A 22,287-nucleotide genomic window follows, 5' to 3' on the forward strand; every position below is an offset into this window, starting at 1 on the left:
CACCGCTCTCCCAATGCCCACATCCCCTCCCACCCAATGAAGCAAGGAATTACATAGGAAAATAGTCTTTATTGGTCTTCTGAAACGACAAACCAGAAATATAATTTTGCCTTTAAAAATCTTCTGTCTCAGGCTAAAGATATCACCACTGACAACACCCTCCCTCCCCCAGGCCCTTAGAAAATCCCGGTTCTGGGATTGGCCCACCAGCCAAAAGAGGAAGGAAGGCTGTGGCCCAGCCTAGAGGATCCTATGATCCTGAACGGCAGCCTGTGCTCTCTGTCTACCAGCCAGAGGACAACCTTGGAGGCTCTCCCGAGACTCCCTGTACTCACCCCTGCTAGTGGAGAAGGTGGCAGAGGACCAGGAGGAGGGCTGAGAGGTTGCTCTGATGCTCATAGGTGTATCATCAGTGCCTACGTGTCTATCCGGCTACTACCAAGACCCTTCCCAGGGCAAGATATCAGTCTAGCATCTCCTACAGAGGTATCCAGTCTCTAAGGAGGGGACAGTTTAGAAGACAGGGCAGTGACCCCGAAAACGTGCACAGCCCAGGAGTAAGAATCTCCATACCAGGGGTTGGGGATTTAGCTCAGTGGTAGAGCGCTTGCCTAGGAAGTGCAAGGCCCTGGGTTCGGTCCCCAGCTCCGGAAAAAAAGAACCAAAAAAAAAAAAGAATCTCCATACCAGGTAGGACTGTGGCCATTGTTTGGCCTGGGTAGTCCAGGTGCAATTGCACTCTCCCAGGAAACCAGGCAGAGCTGATGAACCCCTGGGAAAGAGAGCCCCATTGCCAAGGACTCCGAACAGAATGTAGCCATCCTGTTCCGTTCCCGCAGTCTGTTGGGGATGTGTTGAAGGCAGCCAGCCTTCTGGAGCCTGACATCTGCTTTCCTTAAGGTGAGCCACCAATCTCAGAGCACAGCCCAGACCCAGCCTTTGAGGTCACAAACAAAGGATGCAGATGACAGAGGACACGGGAGAAGCCAGGTTGCAGAAGTAGAAACTGCTGGGTGTACCTGGAACCTGGCAGGGAGGAGGCTCCCAGACCTGCCCAGGGGGTCTGCAACTGAGCTCTCAGAAGCCTGGAGCCTGTCATGCACGCACGCACACACACACACACACACACACACACACACACACACACACACACACCCCTCTGGTAAACCTAGCAGGAGAGGTGCTAGGGTTGCCATGGCAATGGGCAATTCCTCCAGCTGCATACTTTGGCCCACTTTCAAGGGTCCCAAAGGATCCCTGTGTTACTGTTCAGGACCAACCCCTGATAACATGGGAAGACGGTAATCATGGAAGTAAGAGGAGCCGTGGTCTCTAGGTTCAAGAGAGTGGGTCTCTGCCCCAAGTTCTCATGGTCTCTGTTTCCGTGCGTGCGTGCATGTGTGTGTGTGTGTGTGTGTGTGTGTGTGTGTGTGTGTGTGTGACTTTGATCTGCAGGACCATTACAGAGATGCCCTGTGTCTGACAGTGAGTTAGAGTAAGAGTAAGGCCCTGTCTTAAAACCTCACGCTAGAACAAAAAGTATGGATAGAATTCATAAACCTGGAGCAATGTAGTCCAAGGGGTCTATAGCAAATAAAGGGACATAATGACATCCACCCAAGGGGGACATTATAGTCACTTTGGTTTTTCTAAGCATTGGACCCAGATCACAGGGCTGGGGTGTTTGCACACTGGCACCAGCCGCTGAGAGCTGGACAAGCTTCCCACTGCAAGGACTTAAGAATCTCTTTCTGGCTTTGAAAGGAGTCACAGAAATCTACCTCTGGGCCTCCTGTCCCTCCCTCCCAGGCCCTAATGCAGACTGAAGTGGAAATGAGCAAGAGGTAGGGAGTCACCACTGTGGTAGCCCTGGGCAGGAGGGAAGCGCTCAGTGCAGATGATGTCTCTAATGTAGGTTCTTTCCTCCCTGTGGCCAGAAGCCTGCAGGAAAGCTCAGGTGTCCCAAAGACAAGAGGCCCAGAGCAGGCCTTCCACGGGAATCGCTGGCCCCAGGGAAGCTTCTGGGAGACTTGGAGAGAGATTGGGACCAGGGAGCTGAGGGAGGCAGTGCCAGTGTCAGGCTGAGACAGGGCCTGTGATGGAGGGAAGGGCAGCCCTTTTGGTAGCAGTCCCATGGAGTCTCCTTGCTGTCCTACCTGGGCCAGACCCTCAGCTCTCAGGCCACAGAGGAGATCTGCTTCTGATCTTCATGCTCACCCTCGGGGTCCCCCATCAGCGGCTGGCGCTTCTTGAGCTCCCGGTGGTACTTGGCCATGAGGGAAGCGTAGATACACCCATAAGCAGCAGCCACCACCATCATGATGCAGACGATGCCACACACGACACCGGCGATGATCACGGTGCCGATGGCTCGCCGCACGCTCACCGGCCGGTACCTCTGCTTTTGAGGGCAGGCAGTGCTGGGCTCAGGCTCAGGCTCAGCCCCAGGTTTAGGTTTAGGAGGCTCTGGGCTGGCCTTGGTGCATGGTGGCCCTGGAGCATCCAGCCCAGCGGAGTTCTCATCCTCTAGCTGGGAACAGTAGTTAAACATCTCCATGGGGACCGCGCGCATGTCCTTCCCCCTCAGCTCCTTGGGGAGGGTGCAGGCAAGCTGGTCCAGGCGCCCCCCTGCATCCAGGAAGAGAAGAGGGGGTGAGCAAGCATCTAGAACTGGGGTGCCCTGCCCTCCCCACCAGACCTCCAAACGAAAGGCACAAAAAGCCCAGTCCCGCCAGCAATGTAGTCAGTCTTGATTACGAAAGAGTAAGAGTGGGCAGGGACCAGCACCGATAGACTAAGGGCTATGAGCGCTGCGTCGCAGAGGAGGCCACCACTGCTGCCAAAGCCATTGGAAATGGACATTACCTTTACTTTTATTTCACAGAGTATCCCCCACCCCTCTCATTCAAGCCTGTCCCTCCAAGGTCACGCTGACCTACAGTAACTGCTGGGGGCATGCTCAGGACATGGCTTTGGTACATCGAACTATGCCCCTGCCCAGACTATAATCTACTAATCTATAATCTATAGCCCAGACTAAAACCTGACTGCTCACTGATGTCTATGAACCCCTGCCACTGTTTTCAACACAAGCCTTGGCCTGTGCCCCTCTCAGAAAGAGAACGAAAGCAAGGCCCCTGCCTCATCTGCTTCCCTACACAGGGCTTTGGCGTCTGTGAACAAGAAGTGGGCATGGTTTTCCTGGGCTTGTCAGGTGTGTCAGCTCAGAGATAGTTAGGGAGCAAATCCTGGAGACACAGGAGACTGGAGTTGATTAGGGTGTTTAGACAGGCCACCAAACCACCCTTGTGACACTGGGCAGGCCAGGCAGGGCAGAGGAAGAGTACCAGTACCTAGCTGGGTAAGGTAAGAGAGCTCCCTCTGCCAGCCCAGACGCCCTAAGTCCATCCATCTTAGCCTCAGATGTTCAGGGTCCCGATGGAAACATATGGGTTGGGTTTTGTTTTGTTTTTTTAAGGAGTGCAAGGCTGAAGACCGGATCTGGGAAACTGGCTCCTGCCTACTGTATTAAGGGCGAGGGTGTGCCCTAAAGGCCGATACCAGTGAGCATGTAACCATGACCACCATTGGTTTGAATGGCAGAGAGCTTAGGAGTGAGAAGGGGGTGACCTCATAGAGACTCGAGGTTGAATCCTGGCTGCAGAGGCACCTGAAAATTACCCAACTAAAGTATTTAATTATGTCTGAATCTCCGGATTCTTAGCCACTAAGTGAGGATATCTATCTTGATTAGCTGCTCGAGAGATCAAAATAGATAATGTGCACAAAAAGGTATCGGTAACCTGGAACCTAGACAACAGCATTAATCATTTCTCCACTTACAAAATCAGCAATCATCATGGTGACTAACATCTCAGAGCACTTTATAGTTTGTAAAGTGCTTTTTAATTAATGCATCTGAGCAGCATGGAAATATTGAGCTAGTGGCTGGGTAGGAAATGAATGGGGTAAGAGTGAGGGAAAGCATTGTGTTATTTTCAGAATTTTAGTGCTGATTTGTTAATTCCACATACACCAAACAGCTGCCTTGTGCTGGGCACCGACTGTGTCTTCCTGGGCGCTCTCAGTTCTGTGAATGCAAATGAGCACGTGAATCAGCGCTCCGCCGAACACTTCCTTTATGCCGGGCACTTCTCGAACCACCTTGTGTGCATTGCCCTATTTAATTCTCACAATTGGCCTTTCTCCCTTTGACAGATACACCACAGAGATGTTAATTAACTTCTCAAGATCACACAGCTAGTAAGTAGGTGGCAGGGCCAAAATTCAAACAAGATCTGGCACTTTTCACCGCTGTACTTTCTTATTCCCCTCCCATTCTGTTCCATTTCCTCTCTCCTTATTTATTCAACTGTCCCTCGTATCCAGGCTGACCATTGAACTCCTGATCCCCGCTCCTACCTCCCAAGCACTGCCATGGCAGGCACGAGCCTGGCTAAGCGTTCATTTGATCAATTCAGTTGTTCGCTATAGAACTTTCTCAGATTAAAGAAAGAGGGGGGCTGGAAGATGGCTCAGCAGGCAAGAATACTTGCTGTTCTTTTGGGGAACCAGTTCAGTTCCTAGCACCCACCTTGTGTGGGTAACAGCTGCCTATAACTTTAGTTCCAGGAGACGCCCTCTTCTGGCCTCTAGGGGCACCGCATGCATGTGATGTGTGTAATACCCTTGGGCACACACACATACACATAAAGTACAGATAAAACTTTTTTTTTTTTGGTTCTTTTTTTCGGAGCTGGGGACCGAACCCAGGGCCTTGCGCTTCCTAGGTAAGCGCTCTACCACTGAGCTAAATCCCCAGCCCCCAGATAAAACTTTTTTAAAGTTGGAGGAGAGCAGGGGGTGTTGCCTCACAGAGTTTAGGTTCAACCTAGAATACAAAATGAGTTCCAGGCCTGGGCCAAGAGTCAGGCTCTGACCTAACAATAAAGAGCTGTCGGGATAGCACAGCAGGTAAAACCACTTGCTGACAGTCCGCTGACATTCCTGATGACCTGAGTTACATCCCTGGAGCATACCTGGTGGGAGGAGAGAACCACTCCTAAAGCTGTCCTCTGACTTATCACATGCGTTCTGTGGCCTGTGCACACGCACAGGTGCTCAAGCAGACACGTGTGCAAATAAATAGATAATGTGTTTTTAAAAGGAAGGACAAGAAAGAAAAACTCAAACCATTCATCTGCTTGTTAAGCTTCCTGTCAAAATTTCTTTCTAATATCACCTTCACAGAAAAATGGTTGTGTCTGTGGGTTTCAGTTACATCCCACCCACATCCATATAAGAGGCAGATGACCTTATTACTCTCGGGGAGAGTGGTTGTTCCTCTTCCTGTCCTATCAGGGAAGCCCAGCGGCATACTGGTGGGATAGACAGCATAGAAAAAGCACATGAAACCTAAGAAAGGGAGGCCAGGTTTCAGAACAGCCTCAGTGAGTCTTAGCGAGCATAGATGAGCAGCACCTGGCCTCCACTGACTGCAGGAAGTAGCGATATTCGGGGTGGGGGCTGTAGCTCTTCTTCCCCCTAACCTCATCCCAGTTCCCTCTTGCCTGTGGGGTAGTAGAGCTCACCTCTGTAAGAGAACCACTCAAGCCAGTGTTTGAACTCTCGAAGGTTGCAGTCACACTCCCACGGGTTGTCCCCAACCTGAAGCAGCTGCAGGCTTGCCAGGGGCTCAAACGTCAGCCGGTCCAGGCTCTGCAGACGATTGGAGCGAAGGGACAAGGATCGTAGAGCCAGGAGCCCATCAAAAAGCCCCTGGGGCAGCTGGGCCAAGCCGTTGATAGACAAATCCAGATGTCGAAGTCGTGGGGAGTGCTGGAGCAGGTCCCTGTCCAGGGTCCTGATACTGTTATTCCGAAGCTGAAGCTCCGTCAGATTGACCAGGTCCTGGAAAACGGACCGCGGGAGCTGGTCTAGAAAGTTGTTGGACAGGTCCAGTCGCTGCAGGCTGGACAGGTTGGCGAAAGCCCAGCTTGGCAGGGCACTCAGCTTATTGTTCAGGAGCAAAAGGCTTTGGGTGGCAGCCGGCACATCCGGGGGTACAGTGGTGAGGCCCAGGCCACTGCAGTCCACCTCCAAGCTGCGACTGTCACATGTGCAAGAGAAAGGGCAGGCAGGGAGCACCTCCACAGCACACAGGGCAATCCAGCAGGTGATCCCTAGGGAGGAATCAGGAGGAGGGAGTAAGAGGCTCAGACTCCTGCCTCGGTTTCCCCCTTCCCGGCTCACACACAAGCTACAGTAGGATCACAGGTATTTATTGACCACACAGGAAAGTGTTCAGGAGCCCGAAACACCCATGTTCAAGGGCATCACACTGTCACCAGGAAGTCACTTTTGTCAGTGGAGACAAGCCATGCAGGTCCTCACTCCACACCTCCACTGCTAAGTGTCTCAGAACCTAGATGCCCTAATGCCCCGGCTGTTTACCAAGTATGAAATTTTAGAATACCAGGGGAACTTTTCAAAGTCCGTGGCCACAAGGCTGGGTCCTTCCCGAGGGAACCTCACCCCCACCCAAAGCCCACCTCACACTGAGATGCTTTGGGCATGAAAGGGGAGTGGAGCATGTTCCCTGCAGCATCTTAAACGATGTTCATTTACCAGCGTCTGAAGTCTAAGGTGGGACCCAGGCCCGGCTAGGACCTGCATCAGTGCATTGTGATGATAACGCACACTACAGCACACAGCTTGCAACACTAGAAGTCTGACCAGCAGTGGCTCCGTCTGCACTTGAACTCTGAAGCTGCTAAGCCCATCCCGTATTTCTAGCCTTAGTGGGCAAGGTAGCATTTCTGGGTGGATCAAGTAACAGGGCTCCTACCATGTCCTGTTATTTTCCCCAAGACTCTCCTGAGCAGAATTTATGGGTCCACCTTGGGCACAGCTGCTGGAAGTGAGCCCCAGAAAGCAACCTTTTCTGATGGCAGGCCTGTAGTCAGGCCCACTGCCCCAAGTGCCAGAGAGGCCCGGGTACCCGGAAAAATAAGCTCACACAGTTCTGTCTCCGTTGCATCAACCCAGAGTCCCAAGAAAAGCCTCCAGATGGAGACCTGAGGAGGTTCAAAGCCAGTCACCTCCCAGATGGCCCTACTTGGATGGCCAACAGCCAACCCAGCCAGGGCACCAAGATGAGACAGTCTCCAGTCTGTCTGCTGGATGTCTGGTCATCTAAAGTCCCAGAGGGCAGAGTTTGAGGGGAGGACAGGATGACACTCTCCCTGCCCTCCCTCGTGAGATTAATGACAGTGAAGAACGTGCTATAAGCCGACATCTGAGCTACTTTGGCGGAAAATGAGCACAGCTTAGTTATACAGTCACCTGGAGACCTCTCCCTGGACCTGAGGCCACCTGAAATGACCTCCCAGCCCTCTGAGCCCATCTACAGGGTCAGCCTGCCCCATCGCGCGCGCGCGCGCGCGCACACACACACACACACACACACACACACACACACACTGCTTTATGCACACACCCTCTTCATGTTTTACTTTCAAGGAGGAGCCAAGTGGGGTGCACACGTTTGTTTTCAGCACTTAGGAGGCTGAGACAAGATCACTCGTTTAAGACTAACCTGGGCTATCTAACAGCTATCTAAAGAAAATGAAAGAAGGAAGGGAGGGGGTGTGGAAGGAGGAAGAGAAAGAGAGAAAGGAGAGAGAAACCAAAGAGTAGAGGAGACCAGAGGGAAGGATAGGGGAGACAGGGGAGGGGAGGAGAAGGGAGGAGAGGAAGGGAAAAGGAGGGAGAGGGGAGGAAAGGAGAGGGACCCCTTAAGGACAGTCAGCGGCAAGAGCCACATTCTGCACCCTTTCTAGTGGGTAAACCAGCAGCTGGATAGGGAGGGAGGAACCCTCACTCCTCTCCTCCACCCCCTCCCCATTACCAAATTCAGACTTGCACCAAAGCTCTAGTGACAAGAAAACATACTCCTGCACTGAGAGGTGTCAGAGTGACCCGGGATGGAAGGGATCTGAGCCCCTGGATCAGCCATTCACCTGGTGAATAATTCAGGCAGCTCCCTGTCAGGGCGCCTGGACTAAAGACCAGGGCAGGTCACGTGGAGCAATGTCCCTTTGGCCATTTCTCACTTCTTACTGTGTAGCTGTGGGCAAACCAGCCATGGCTGACCTTGTCCCTTTGAAGGGAATGTTCACGGACAGACAAGGCTGCGTCTACTAACACCGCTACCTTAGTGTGCTGTGTGTTGAGGGAGGAATGAATCCCCTCCCTATGACCCCTTCTTCTACTGCTGCACCCCCAAGAACTCCCTAGTGTCTCTACAGAGCTGGGAACTCTGCAGCATACTGATCCTGCTGGGGCCTCTGGCTTCATCTAGCAGGCAAGATGGCTGAGGCCAAGTGTGAAGGTAGCTTTTGTATAGCCAAGGCTGGCTGGCACTGTGGCCCTTCTGGGGCTGATTTCTCCACTCTGGTGCACACACTGCAGATCCCAGTTAAAAGGAGTGAAGCTGGATGGCTCTCCTATAGAACTCTTGGTTTGTGACTGCCAGAGAAGGAGACACATGGGGCAGAGCCAGCTGTTTAGCCTCCTCCTCCCAGCCTCTGGAAAGCACTCTGCATGGACTATCTTTACTTAACAAGGGCATGAGTCTAGGCCTCTGAAGCAAAGCCCCAGGCATCCAGGAAGGTCAGACATCATGTTGTCACCCTATCAGATACACACGACCCACCCCCCAGGCTGGGCCCATACTCACAGGAGAGCTGTCTCCACTGCAAGACAAGTTTGCTCCTCTGCTCTGGGCCACCGCCTGGTGCCAACATGGTGAAGCCCACACTCTCTGCAGCTCTGAAGTGAGAGAGCCCCTCAGCATGTGCCACTTGTCAGTCCTGAGAGAGAGAGAGAGAGAGAGAGAGAGAGAGAGAGAGAGAGAGATATGGGTGGAGCAAAGCGTTTGGAGCCCGTTCCGGCCCAGGGGTCAGGGACAAGGCCTGGGTGTCTCTTTACATTCTTCACCCCCTCTCCTGGTGCTCTGCAAGGAGGGGGCCAAGAGGATCAAGCAAGATATTTACCTCCTGGGGGCGAGCTGGAAGGCACAAAAACTGCCAGCCGAACCTAGGCCCCTACCCTCCATACCCCCCTGTCTTTCCCTCGCTCTCCTGAGGCCTCCATACACCCTGGTGGGCTTTAAAAATTATTTCCTTGCAATATTGCTTCCTCCCCCGGGCTTAACACCACAGGGGAGAAAGTGAAGGCGTATCTCTCCTAGGGAAATGAGATCCCAGCTCCCACCTGTGCCTCTCCACCTAGATGCACCCATCCCTTCCTCCCCCACCACCCAGCTTACCATAGCTGTGGGGAGGCAGAGGCCCGGCCCTTCCCTTCCTAGTTCCTGCCGACAGGTAGGGTGTGAGTTGCTTCACTGCCCCCTGCCCACCTTGGGGAGAATTACAAGCTTGGACTTCTGCCAGCTGGCCAATCGGTAACTGCGGCAGCTCAGGGGTTCCTGCTCTTCTGCTGCTGGCCCCGGAGACAGGAAGACCTAGAAGAGAGGGTAAAATGGCTAGCAGTAGGCCAAGTGTAGGCATCAGGCTACTCTTCCCCGGGACAAGTGGACTGCTTACTTTTTCTAGGGCCTTCCACAACTGAGTGCCCCCTAAAGGAGCCCAAGGCCTCCTGAGCACCCTGCTAGATGTGGTTAAGAGCTTTGAAATGACAAGCCGGAACCCGCACCCTGCCAGCCTCCTCCTCCCAGGATAGGGTCAGATACCAAAGGCTGTGGTATACCCCAGCTCCCTTTTAGGGGCCAAAGGACCCTGTTCTCTGGGACCACTTCAGCAGGCTACAGCCACCCAAATGCACAGATATCCTAACTGGCTTGCCAAGGTTACATGGTAAGTCAGGATGGGTCACAGCCTTCTGAGTCAGGCTGTTTACCCACTTCCTGATGGCTGTCACCCTGCAGGGGCCCTAGTGGGGAAAACACTGGAGTGTGCACAGAGCTCCCAGACACAACCTTCGAGCAGAGCGAGGTAGGCCCATACAAAGACACAAAACTAAGCGTATCATAACACACGTGCCTGCACACATGCACTCCCACACACAAGGAGCTAGGCATGTACTGGGATACGTAGGCACATGAATGCACACCCACACATATAAACATGCCTTGCTGGCAGCTTTCCAGCACCACTCAGACACTATCATTCAGGCAGCAAAAGGATGCCTCATGGTCCCAGCATAGCCAGGGCAGGGAGGCACAGGGGCACTCCCAGCCTGGAAGGAAGAGCTGCCCAGAACCCCACGAAGCAGCCTTAAAGCCAGGCCAGGATTTCTGTTCAGGCCCAGGGATTGATGAAGGCCCAGGCACCTTCTGCTCCCATGCCTGTGCCCTCCCACAGGAGGACAGGCCATGGAGAAGCCTCCTTCAGGTTGACTCCACCTGAGGTTCCAGGAAGGTTCGCCCTCCCATTTTGCCCCCTCAGTGCCACTTGCTTGTGATGCCAAGGGGCCATGAGCAAACAGTGCAGATGGGGGTGGGAATGGGGGGTGGGGTTGCTGTCTACTGAAGTAGCCGAAAGGACTCTGGTGACTGGGATCCTCTGGAGAAAGGAGGCCAGGAGTCTAGGAGAAGATACCCCCCGCTCTGTCTAGGTAGCTGACTGTCTCCTCTGATTAATGTCAGTGCCATCCTGATGCTTGGAGAGACGTGGGGGAGGGGCACTTCCTAGCCTTTCTACTCCAGGTCCACTCACACACCTCCCAGCAAAAAGACCCTTCTGCCCCTGAAACGCAGAGACTCCTCAGGAAAGGGGTGACCTACATTGGGAGGCAGAGGACAGCTGCTGCAGCAGGCCTGGCCGACTGCTGGAATAAATCAACACTCTGTGGGAGTGGGAGACAGAACAGAGTTGGAGGTCCTACTTGAAGGAAAGCTGTCCCCACCACCACAACCCCTACCCCCCACGCTCCACCCCCACCTTCAGGACCCGCTCCCAACATTAACCTGTATTTTACCTTATCCCCAGAAACAAGAGAACAAAGTGGGGCAAGGCTGGGCCCAGGAGGATCCCTGGACTCAGGTTGGAGAATGGAGCTGATAAGCTAGGATCGACCAACCTTTAGACCTCCCAAACCAGAAACATGCAGTTTTGACTCTGATGGACTAGAAAGATCAGCTAGCCTGGAACCTTTCAGAAATGCTAACTCTCAGGACCCACACCACCAAAATCACCCCAGGCCAGCAGACTCAGCCTGGGTCTAACAGCTACCCAGAAGGCCATGCTGGTACAACTCTAGGTCAGGCAACTGGGGACAGCATAGGCTGCATACGGCTAGCCTGGAGGAGCTGGGACAGAAAATGGCAGATTCAAAGGAAAAATAAGTCCAGGGCTCACTCAGAGCCTTAATTAGCCTTGCCTAAGGCAGGCCAAGACAAGGGCACCAACCTGAGGACCTCCTACAAACCTTTTACATGGGGAGATGCTATTGGCCACAGTCGAAGACCAACACAGCACTGTGTTCTTGATGCCCGTACAGTTCAGTAAGGTTAGAGTCGTTATCAGCATCGTAGGGAAACTGAGGCATGGAAAAGGTTAGGCGAACGGAAGAATATCGATTGGACCCATTCCCTGCCCACAAAACTTCTGACTCGGTGGCCCTCCCAGGTTCCGGCCTCAGCCCTGTCTATCCCTCAGGTAAAGGCTGCTTCAGAAACAGAGACATACAGCCCTCATCCACACAGAACTTCACAGTTTATAAGGCATCTCTCATCAGTGTCTGAGCAAACAGCCATTCCGGTCCCCTTCCTACCCAGAGGCTGGAAGGAACCAAGAAAATCCCTCAGGGCTGGGAGCGAGGGGATGTGGGGAGTGGAGGGTGGGAACAGCAGACCGGTGAGGCAGGAGCAGGGGCAGCCAGAGGCCTCACATGTTCCTGCTGGCTCAATGGCTGCTGTACCTACTACTGATAGGGTGTGGGAGCTGTTTCCCCTGGAACCCTAGCTGCCCCCTCCCCCAGCTTGGAGCAGCCAGCTAGGCTTGCTTGAGGAACATTGAGGTTAGGATGACAGAGTGCACCTGCCCTCCAGTTTCTCCCACAGATGGAGGCCTACTCTCCCCATGATGTGGGCTTACACTCAGCTAAAAACCAAAAAAAGAAAAGAAAAAAAAAAAACAAAAAAAAAAAACAAACACCTCAGCCCAGGCCTGAGATTCACAAGATTCCTCTGAGCTCCTTCTTAGTGCCCCTCCAATCAGGTATTAACAGTGTGCAGCAGGGAGTGCCCTCGGCTCCTGATTCCTGGCCCCATTCATGTGCGTCCCCAGGATGTCTCTCCTGGGTCAAGGCTCCTGCATCCCCTCCCCCATCTCTATGCACCCGCAGAGGGAAGCAGAAAGGGTAGAGCAGAGTGCTCTACCCGATTGGTTCTTCAGGGAAGCGCAAGGCTAGCCAGTGGCCTGCAAGGCATCCTGTCCTATCTTAGAGGACTTCCAGGGAGTCTGGACATCTAGTCTAGGCAACTGGAATTCCTGGTAGCCCAGAACACGGGAAACTGAAACGTCCCCTGAGCTGTTGTCACCTGTCTGGTCACGAGGCCCTTCTAGAAAATACCCCCACATCTGCCCCCTGTCAGTCACCTCTGAGTCCATACTGTCCAGTGAAGCAGTTTCTAAACCCCTTCTGCTTGGAACAGCCGCACACCCTTCCTCCAGGTCCCTCTCAGCACCCTGTCTTCTCCCCACCAGCTTCTTGAGCCACTTTCCTTGTCCAGTTCTCCCTGCCTCTGACAGAACCTTGGAAAGCAGAGTAGGAAGGAAACCCTACACACAAGGGGTTGCTCTGTGAAGCTGAAGAAGCCACTGCGGACCTGGGAGGCTCCCACCATTCAAATGCCTCCCTGGGCAAGAGCCAAGAAAAATCACTCCCCCACCACCAAAGCCTCACCCTGGCTCCCCCGTCTTCCCAACCTTGTACACACAATCACCCATTCGAGCTCCCTCCTTTGCCACACACCTGGTGAAAGCAAGACCCTGGCTCTGGGTCTTGACACTTGGAAAAAGAGAAGAGGGTGACCCTCTCCTGAGTACAGACACATCCTCTAGCCAAACCTCAAAGAACACAGCTAGGGGGCTTAAGAAGTCGCCTCTTTCCCTGCCCTGCTTGGTTTTCCCCGTCTCCCTCTTCTGGCAGAGCCAGAGCCCTCCTGTGGTGGGAAGGTGGGGGTGGGAGCGCTGGGCTCTTCTTGGCAGCTTGGAAGCTGATGTTGGATTTCCCTACCAGCTGGACTTCCCCCGCCCAGTGCCACATGCTGGCTCCTTCCCCTCCCCCCACCTGCTGTAGTTATCTAAGCTGTGGGCCTGTCAATCTGAGTCACACAAGGCAATGCCCAACAAACCCTGGCAGCCTGGTGCCAACATCCCCACCACCACCCTGGAATGCAGACAGCTGGGGGGTGGGAGGCTGAGCAACCAATCAGAGCCCAGTCCCAGACCTGCCGGCCATACAGGAATTTGAACTGCAGATTCCTGGGCAGAATCCAGCGTTATGAAATGGGCCTGGGGCTCCTGAAAACCAAGGTCCTGCTCCTAGTCGGGCATCCATGCCCATGTGAGCCAGGCAGCCAGGTGACTGTGACCTCTCTGTATGCTGCCCCCTACACTGAGTGCCCAGTGCTCCGAAGGCATCTGTCCCACCTGCTGCAAAGGCCATTGTGCAGTGGTGGACCACCTAAGCGTCTCAGGTTCCTGGCCTGTCTGGTCATCCAGTGTGCTAAAATCAAGTCCTGGGTTTGTAAGGAAGAACTACCAGACACCCCTCCTTCACTCCCAGCCACACCCCCACCAGGGAGGCTCCATCAGGACTGCAAAGACTATTCCAACTAGGAAGGGCTCCTTTGCACCCTTGTCCAAGGACAGCTACCTGAAGGCCAGCAAGCTCCCAGAGCGACCGGTATAAAGGTCCAGCCTTTGCCTCAATCAGTGGGTCCTCCACCCCCATTCAAGGCTCTCAGAATGCCAGCCTGTTTCCAACACCCAAGCTGTCTCCCCCTCCCATAGCTGCCGCTCCTCCTGCTGCAGGGACATTTCCATGCTACCCGGGGCCATCATGTGGCACCAGCATTGCTCTCCTCCCTGTCCCCTCCTCCACACCCCCTCTTTAGCAGAATACACAGCTATGTCCCCAGCACTGAGGAGTCAGAGTTCCTAATGCTCTGTATCTTTGGGTTTCCCAGGTATCTGCTCCTAAGTGGTTCCCCCACCCCACCTCGGCAACTGCCCTGGGAAGAAAGCCCTGCTAATTGTGCAAGGACAGGTGGTCCCTAGTTCCCCTACCCAAGCCATCCCTTCTTTTGGGCCAACCCCATTCTCTCCCAGAAGCCGCTCGCAACTCACCTTTTTGCAATGGGACCTGATGCTCAGACCAGGTAGCTGGACACGGGCAGCTTGGCAGGCAGAACGTGGGGATGTTCAGTCTGGTTCAGGGCAGCGGGAGACTGGACAGCGCCTGTAAAAGAGGCGGACCCGCAGGCTGAGCTGCCACTGCCGGGGAGGGGGCTGTGGGGTCAGCGACAAACTGAAGCGAAAGAGGGAGGGCGGGAGGAAGACAGACCGAAGAGGGGGAGAGGCAAAAGGATCAGAGCGCGCGTGCTCAACAGCAAGCGAGCGGAGGGAGGAGAGCGCGCGGCGGAGTGACAGCTGGGGCGCATCTGCGATGGCGGGCGCGCGCACCGGCCTCCGAAGCTCTGTGGCAGCAGGAGAGCGTTTGTGGGTGAATCTCCGCTGCCCAAGACTAGAGGTACCCTTGTCTCCTCTCACCTCCCAGTACTCCTGCAAGCGTCCATCTCTGTTCGTTTGGAAGGCAGGAGGACCTTTTAAAGGGTGCAGGACCCAGACAGATCACAGTCCGTCTGACTGTCTTAGACCTACTGGAACACTGGGTCTGTCTCCTGTGTCAGACCCCAGCTGTGACAAGGAAAAGCCAGCTCCTTAGAGTTCTCTTGCAAGAGAGGCGCTGAGGGTCCTCAGAGGACCCTTTAGACAAGGGGCTAGATGTGACCACCCTTGGCCAGGACTATTTGGGAAAGTGGAGTGTCAGAGCAGGCAGCTACAACCTGGAGGACCATGTGCCTCAGTGCCCACAGGGAACTGAAGGAGGCCTTGCTGGTCAAAAGGATGGGTCAGAAAGCTGTGTCCATGAATGGAAAGGCCTCTCTCCCAATCAAGACAAAACAAGTCTAGCAAATTCCCATTCACTGGCATGGAGAGTGTTCCTTCCAACGCTGGACTGAGCCAGAGGCTCAGCCAGAGAAGCCGGCCTTCCCAGCCTGCAGCATGAATCCTGCCTCATGCCTTTACATCCTTCCTGTCCAGCAGATGGTCTGGCTTGAAGCTAACACAGCATGAATATGTATCCCAGGGTCCTTCCTCTATGTCACATTCAGGGCTGGGCTGAAGGCTGGGGGCACCTTGATTCAGGACTGCAATCCAACAGAGCCGAGAGGGTCCCATTTGTCCCTGAAGTCCCCTGTGCCTGTCCTTCCAACAAGGCAGCCAGCCACTACCCTAACACATGCCCACCTCCTATCTCAGGAAAACAGGCCCTTCAGGAGCATGGTGATGTCCGCCCATAGTGATCTACCCCTGCCTTAAAAACTCAGCTCCAGAAGGGGTGTGAGGCGAGATGGCTCTCCTAGCAGGTAGCATCATTTGTCATCCAGCCTAATAGTCTGAGGTCAATCCCCAGAACCCACAGGGCAGAGACTCCCACAGGTTGTGATGAACACACACACACACACACACACACACACACACACACACACACACACACATACACACACACACAGAGGTAAAATTAACACCACCTCAGCATCCCCTCTGCAGGGAATGTTCTCTCTGTGCCACTCTGCAGTTCTGATCACAGAGAAATCTGTGGGGTAGCTTTTTGTCCTGTATTGTGAGCTGTTTGGGGGTAGCTTGCCTTACCTTTTCCTATCACCCACACCCCTCTATGCCCTCCTGTTGGTGAAGTCTACAGTTTTGCTTCTCAAGCAGTAACCAGCTAAGCAGTTACCCCTTGCTGAGTTCTCTCCTTACAGAATAAGCAGGTGGGTGGAGCTCCATGGTTGCTTCCACCCTGGAATTCTTGCCGCGGGTGCTCACTGAGTACCTGCCAGGGCCACAGCTAACAGCTGCAGAAATCAGGCCCCTCCCTCATACTCTCTGTTTAGCCAGTGAGAGGCCAAGAAGGATTAATGTAGGTGCAGAGGCCAGCAGGGAAAAGTTGGTGCTCCAGAGGGGGGAGTGTGTGTGTGTGTGTGTGTGTACACGAATGTGCTGTTTTGTGTGTGCAGCACCACAGGTCAGCTGCCTGTGGTCTCACTGAGGAGCTCTGTCAGGCTATGAACCCAGCTGAGAGGACTCCAAAGCACTGGGGTGTTGGAGGAAAACACAGTCCCTGTGGAGGGACCGCAGGAAGTGATGGGGAGGTAGCTTGGGGCAGGAAGGACAGGAGCGGGAGAAAGTAAGCTGTGGCAGGTAGAAAGTCATCTGAGACTTACCCTTCATCTATGGGGTTCCTCACAAACCAAGGTCAGGATCTGAGCCGGGATCCAATCAGACCCAACCATAAGGAAAGCTCTCTTAACTACCCTAGGAAAGCAGCTTAGCCAGGCTTCCTACCCCTTGCCTCTCCTCGTCAAAAATTCTGGGCAGATGCAGCCACACAACAGGTAGCAGGTGAGTCAGGAAGATTGTCCTCCCGGGCACTTTGGTGAATCACCAGGAACCTCTGGTCCTTAGAGTCTACCACAGCAACAGAGCAGGGATCCTGGGCCTGAAGGCTGAGCTCCGTCCGAAAGTGTGCCAGCACAGGACTAAGGCAAGCCTGGGGGTGAGAGCCTCCGGCAGGGCAGCCCTGGCTGAAGATTCTGTGCCTCTTGCTCTCTTTCCACTTCTCTATCAGCGTCTTGCCCTTCTTACCAAAAGGAAGGTTCACTTCATTTCTCACTTAAATCTCTCATTTCCCAGTGGATTGCTAAAGGGTCTGGGGCACAGAGATGAATCTCTTAGGTGGCAGGTCACCGTGGGTGATGAATGGATGCTCCAGGGAGGAGGGGAGGCTAGGAAGGCCTGAACCTGAGCAGACTGGGAAGTGGGGTCACCCAGGAACTTGCCCCCCTGTCAAGTGCTGACACATTTATTTACTTAGCCCAAGAAACATTTACTGAGCTTTGGTATGTGACAGTGGGACGCTAGATCCAGAATCAGAGCTCAGTCTGCTTGCCCTCTGTGAACCCCACTCCAAGGGGTGAGACATCAACTATGTAAACAAATCTCATCACTTAGAAAATAAAACAGCAATAAGAGGGGGAGGGAAGAGGGGAAGAGGAAGAGATAGGGGGAAGACAGAGGGAGACAGGGAGAGAGCAAATAATGAGGGAGAGAGGGGAAGGGAGAGAGGGAGAGGGGGGAAGGGGAGAGAAGGGGAGGGGGATACGGAGAGAGAAGTGAAAAGGGAGGGAGAGAGGGAGAGAGGGGAAGGGGAGAGAAGGGGAGGGGGATACGGAGAGAGAGGTGAAAAGGGAGGGAGAGAGGAGAGGAGGGAGGGGCAGGGGGAGGGGGAGAGGGGAAGAGGAAGAGAGAGGGGGAGACAGAGGGAGAAAGGGAGAGAGGAAATAATGAGGGAAAGAGGGAGAGGGGGATGGGGAGAGAGAGGTGAACAGAGAGGGAGAGAGGGGGAGGGGGAGAGGGAGAGAGAAGGGGAGAATGATGATGGTGAAGTTTGCTTTATCTGGGGAGGTCGAGGAAGTCTGTGCCAGGTGGTGAGGTTTGAGCTGGTTTTTTAAAGAGATCTGATGATGCCAGCCAACCCTGTAGAGCTCTAGGGTAAGAGCATTCCAGAAAGAGTCAACTGAGTTGATGCCCTGAAGTAGAATGAACTGACATGTGTGAGGAAGACGGTGATTCAAGCTGAAGCCAAAGACACCGGCAAGGCTGCCTCGTGAGTTTGCAGGGATCTAAGTTTTGCTCTAAATGGGAAGGTTGTGGGGGGGGGGTCAAGGAAATGAGTGGTGGGGTTTGACCTTCTGAGAGATCACTGTGGTCATATGGAGAATGGATGGAAGGAAGGCCAGAGGAGGAAACTGGAACCCTAAAAGCTCATTGCAAGAGAAGGTGGCTTGTGCTCGCTTCGGCAGCACATATACTAAAAAAGAGAAGGTTGGCTTGGCGGTCGCAGCAAAAATGAGCAGTGTGTACTCATTATGGTATGGAGTCCTGAAACCAATGCCTTCAGAACCGAGGTGAACCAAGAGAAACCACCAGCATGGAAAGAATGGGCCTTGAAAGGCAGGCAGTGCGAGGTCAGCCTTCAGGCAGAGGGTGGGCTCAGCTCCATTCAGACCTTGAGGAAATGTCTCGCGTGGCATAGTGCCTCAGGGGGCTACCAGAATATACCAAATTCTGCAGCTGGTCACGTAGGAGCCGGGGCTGGAACTGCCGAGAGCTACCTTTCACCCAGGCCTCATTTCTAGCCAAGGGGCCCTGAAACCTGGCTTTCACTAAGGTAGTCTCAAACCCTCCCTTCTCCAGACCTCCCTAATGGAGTCATGGACACTCCTCCATCTTGGAAATTGCACGGCTCCGTGGGCCCCACCCTGAGCCGCTGAGGCAAGAGTAGAGTTCCATTCTAGAAATAATCTGGGACCCTTTGACTACTGGAGCCAAGGATGGCATCATAAGCTTCCTTCCATCCCAAGGGGTCGACTGTCCTCAACATCAGCACGGCCACCCTCTGCCTGTGCTTGGAAGCAGGAAGTGTCTCCGCCAGTGAAGGAGATCTGTGTAGTGAGCACCAGGGCATTCCTCAGTGAGAAAGGGAAAAGGGCAGAACGGGGCCCCGCACCCTCAGAGGAAAAGGTGAGCGCTAAGTGCCACCACACTTGCTGGGACAGAGCACTTGCCCACTTGGGATGGCGTGCTATATCTGTGTTTCCTCTCATGGATCTACCTGCCCACCTACCCCTTTCAGCCATCTGGACCTTTAAGCCTGACTGCCCCTATCCCAGAGGCTCCCCAGATCCACCTCAGAAATCCTGAGGCCATAGGGGAGAGGAGGGGCCTCCTAGGACCTCAGTTTCTTTCAGCTGCAAACTCTTACAACTGTGCTCCGGAGGCTCTGGTCTAGAGAATCCAGCCCTTGTAACTTCCTGTCCCCTGAGCCTCAACAGAGGTACACGCTTGTAATCACAGCTACTCAAGAGGTTGAGGCCGACACATCACAAGTTCAAGGCTGGCCCGGGCAACTTAGCAAAACCTTGCTTCAAAATGAAAAACACCAAAAAGTCTGGGGATGCAGCTCGGTGACAGTGACAATCTCCACTCATTGCCCTAGTGGGCCGGAGCAAGACTGGGGCCTGGAAAGTGCTGAAACTCTGCTGGCATGACTACTCTGTCATCCCCTTCCCCGCTAAACGTCCCAGGCTCATGCCAGGCTGGATACCCACTGTCTTTGAGAAAAGATGCAGATCTACACCCCGTGCCATAGTGGGACACAAGTGCACCGGGGACGAGCCAGCGGGCACTAGAGTCGGAATGGGCATCGAGTGACTTTAGAGTCTCTTAGCAAGTGACGTAATGATGAGGAAGTCAATCCTGTGCTCAGAGTGTATGAGAGGCCTGCCCACGAGCCGCAGACCGTTTTCCCGCCAGGCCTCCCGCCCAGACATCCAGTGAAGAACTCAGAGCTATGCCTTCCTTACAGGCTCAGGGCCCCAGGCCGAAGCTAAGTTTACTTCCTGGCTGGCAACTTAGCTGAGCCATGGACCCTCTACTTGGCTTCCATTCCCTCAGCCCATGGAGTCTAAATGAGGCTAGCGCCAGCCTGTGAAGAATCAAACACCCTCCCGCCTGCAAAGGTGCCTGACTCACTCGGAGCACCCAGAACGCCTTTAATATTATTCTAGACACTAAGAAGTTGGCCTACTTTGTAGGGCTTCTACTCGGCATAGCCCTGCCTTTTCTTTCTATTCTTTGGCCCCAAGTTCTCCTGTCGTTCTTTGTCCCAGATTTCTCTTAGTATGTGAGTGCCCCCTTGGGTTCTCCAGACCTATTTGGGAATCAAAGAGGCAGATGGTTCCTGTAATGGCAGACATCACAAGAGAAACATCTGTGCTATGACGGCCTCCCTAGTCTCCAGGAAATGGCCTCGCAAACTTGGGTGGTCTGGCTATGGCTCGGCCTTCCGCAGCTCCGCGTGAACAGGGAAACAGGGACTGGACTTACAGAGGTCATTGGACCAGCCAGGGCTGGGATCCATGAGGCCTGTGAGTGACCAGACTCACGAAGGCCTTCATTCCCGACTCGGTTTGCCACCTTTGGTCCCATGACCTTGTACAAACAATGCTCTCCCCGGCTTCTTTTTTCAACTGGGTCAAAGGGAAAAGAGCTCACAGTGAGTGTGCCAGGGACCTGAGAGGAAGCCAGAAGCTGTTCTCATGGATCTCTGGCTTTCTCAGGCATCTCTTGGTACTGCTCTTCTCACTGGGAGAAGCCACTGGCTGGGATTCCTACCCGGCTCCTGCTCCCAGAGACCCTGGATGTCCCTTACCAGAGACTCAGCCTTCATTGTTTCCACCTGCCCTGTTTCTCCCCTGTCAGCCACTCTCCATTTTGCTAGTATTCTCTTCTCTCACCGTCTCCTCCCTCCCCAAACATTAATCTGGCCCTGCCCTCCTTCCTGTTCCCTGCAGCCGTGGGCATCCAGATGCAAGCGGACTACCTCCAGCGCCAGTTCTGGGCAGCCATGCAGCAGGTAGGGTGACTGGGGGCCCATAAGTGGGGAGAGGACTCAACAGGTCATCCATAGAGGACTGTCCCCATAGCCTGGCCCATCAGTGCCACAGGAGACACCCCCATTCTCTTTCTGCCTTTCCTGCCCTTTCCTGAACCCTGCATGTTAGGCCTCTTCCCCTTCTCACCCCAGTGCTCTGTCCCTGATCAGACCCAAGGCAAAGGGAAAAACAGGATGATTGCTGTTGCCCCCAAACCATGCTGGCCTTGTCTGCTACTGAGTAAGGCAGAGCTTCACTGGGCCCCTCCCTCCAAGGCCCAGGCCCCATTTGCTGCCCAGGCTCCTGGGAACTTTCTCTTGCTCTATCTGTACACACACACACACACACACACACACACACACACACACACACACACATACACGCACGCACGCGCGTCTTTACTATCCTTCTAGCCAGAGTCGTCCTCATAGTAAAATGCTTCCTCTGCCCCTTCACTCCCTGCTGTCAGTCATCCCTTGCCTTGGGCACAGGCAGTTGCACAGTAAAGGTAATAGGGTGTGGAGGTGAAGTGGGACAATAAGAACCCATCCATCTTATGAAAGCCCCAGGTGGCCCATGTTTGTTCTCAGAAGAGCATAGCCTGCCCTCGGTACCCTGTTGCTGAGACACAGCCACACATGTGCACATGCCTGGTACACAAGGCATGCCCTTATCACTGCATCTACCACAGGCAGATTCTCCACATAGAATAGGTACCCCCTGAAGGCACCACACAGGACATAGATACAGACACACTAACCACAGACCCTCCACATACAAGACAGTCCACACGCCTTCATATACAAGACACTATATACAGATACTTCGTCTCCACAGCACACTGCGCATATACAGATATACACCTGCACACAGAACATACATACCACATGTATACCACACATGTATACCTGCACACAGAACATACATACCACATGTATACCACACATGTATACCTGCACACAACATACATAATGCATGTATACCACACATGTATACCTGCACACAACATACATAATGCATGTATACCACACATGTATACCTGCACACAGAACATACATACCACATGTATACCACACATGTATACCTACACACAGAACATACATGCCACATGTATACCACACACGTACACCTGCACACAGAACATGCATACCACATATATACCACACATAAAATGTGTTCAAATACTCCACATACACACCACGCACGAGCTTACCTACAGCACACACACATTGTATTCATATAAACACATACCTCACGCTTGATGCTACATAGAGGCGCACACATGGAGCGTGCACTTACACCCACGACGGTGCACACTGTTCACGGTGTCCCCTTCTCCTTCCAGTGCAACACTGTAGAGGGGCCCTGCCCGAAGCGCTGCCAGGACACTGTAAGTTCTTCCCCAGAGCACAGGCAGAATCCGGTGTCCTGTGTCTCTCTGTGGACAACTTCTTTCCCTAATGCCCCCTTCC

The 22,287-nt window shown here is 53.7% G+C and overlaps 2 protein-coding genes across 7 annotated transcripts in view; one reads left to right on the forward strand and one right to left on the reverse strand.

Moving 5' to 3' along the window:
* Positions 1-22,287, forward strand: part of Cacna2d4 (calcium voltage-gated channel auxiliary subunit alpha2delta 4) — a 116,493-nt gene that overhangs the window by 77,239 nt on the left and 16,967 nt on the right. For 3 of the 4 annotated variants that reach the window (XM_063286109.1, NM_001191751.2, XM_063286110.1), the window contains 2 exons: positions 20,735-20,796; positions 22,161-22,205. In XM_063286109.1, coding sequence (XP_063142179.1) covers positions 20,735-20,796; positions 22,161-22,205 — 107 coding nt within the window. Of the gene's footprint in view, positions 1-14,639; positions 14,782-20,734; positions 20,797-22,160; positions 22,206-22,287 lie in introns of those variants that run through there. The other variant, XM_063286111.1, reaches the window with a different exon arrangement.
* Positions 50-22,274, reverse strand: Lrtm2 (leucine-rich repeats and transmembrane domains 2). Of its 3 annotated transcripts, XM_017592888.3 has the most exons (6): positions 22,067-22,274; positions 14,379-14,490; positions 9,332-9,526; positions 8,741-8,873; positions 5,592-6,182; positions 50-2,628 (listed from the first exon to the last, which is right to left on the reverse strand). In XM_017592888.3, the coding sequence occupies exons 4-6, from the start codon at positions 8,805-8,807 to the stop codon at positions 2,177-2,179; spliced, it is 1,110 nt and encodes a 369-aa protein (XP_017448377.1). In that variant the 5' UTR covers positions 8,808-8,873; positions 9,332-9,526; positions 14,379-14,490; positions 22,067-22,274; the 3' UTR covers positions 50-2,176. The 3 variants fall into 3 exon arrangements, with proteins under 3 accessions (XP_017448377.1, XP_017448379.1, NP_001102900.1); XM_017592890.3 differs by lacking the exon at positions 22,067-22,274 and having other exon boundaries at positions 9,422-9,526; positions 14,379-14,682; NM_001109430.2 differs by lacking the exon at positions 22,067-22,274 and having other exon boundaries at positions 53-2,628; positions 14,379-14,562.

This window comes from Rattus norvegicus, chromosome 4 (assembly GCF_036323735.1).
Source record: "Rattus norvegicus strain BN/NHsdMcwi chromosome 4, GRCr8, whole genome shotgun sequence".
Lineage (NCBI taxonomy): Eukaryota > Metazoa > Chordata > Mammalia > Rodentia > Muridae > Rattus > Rattus norvegicus.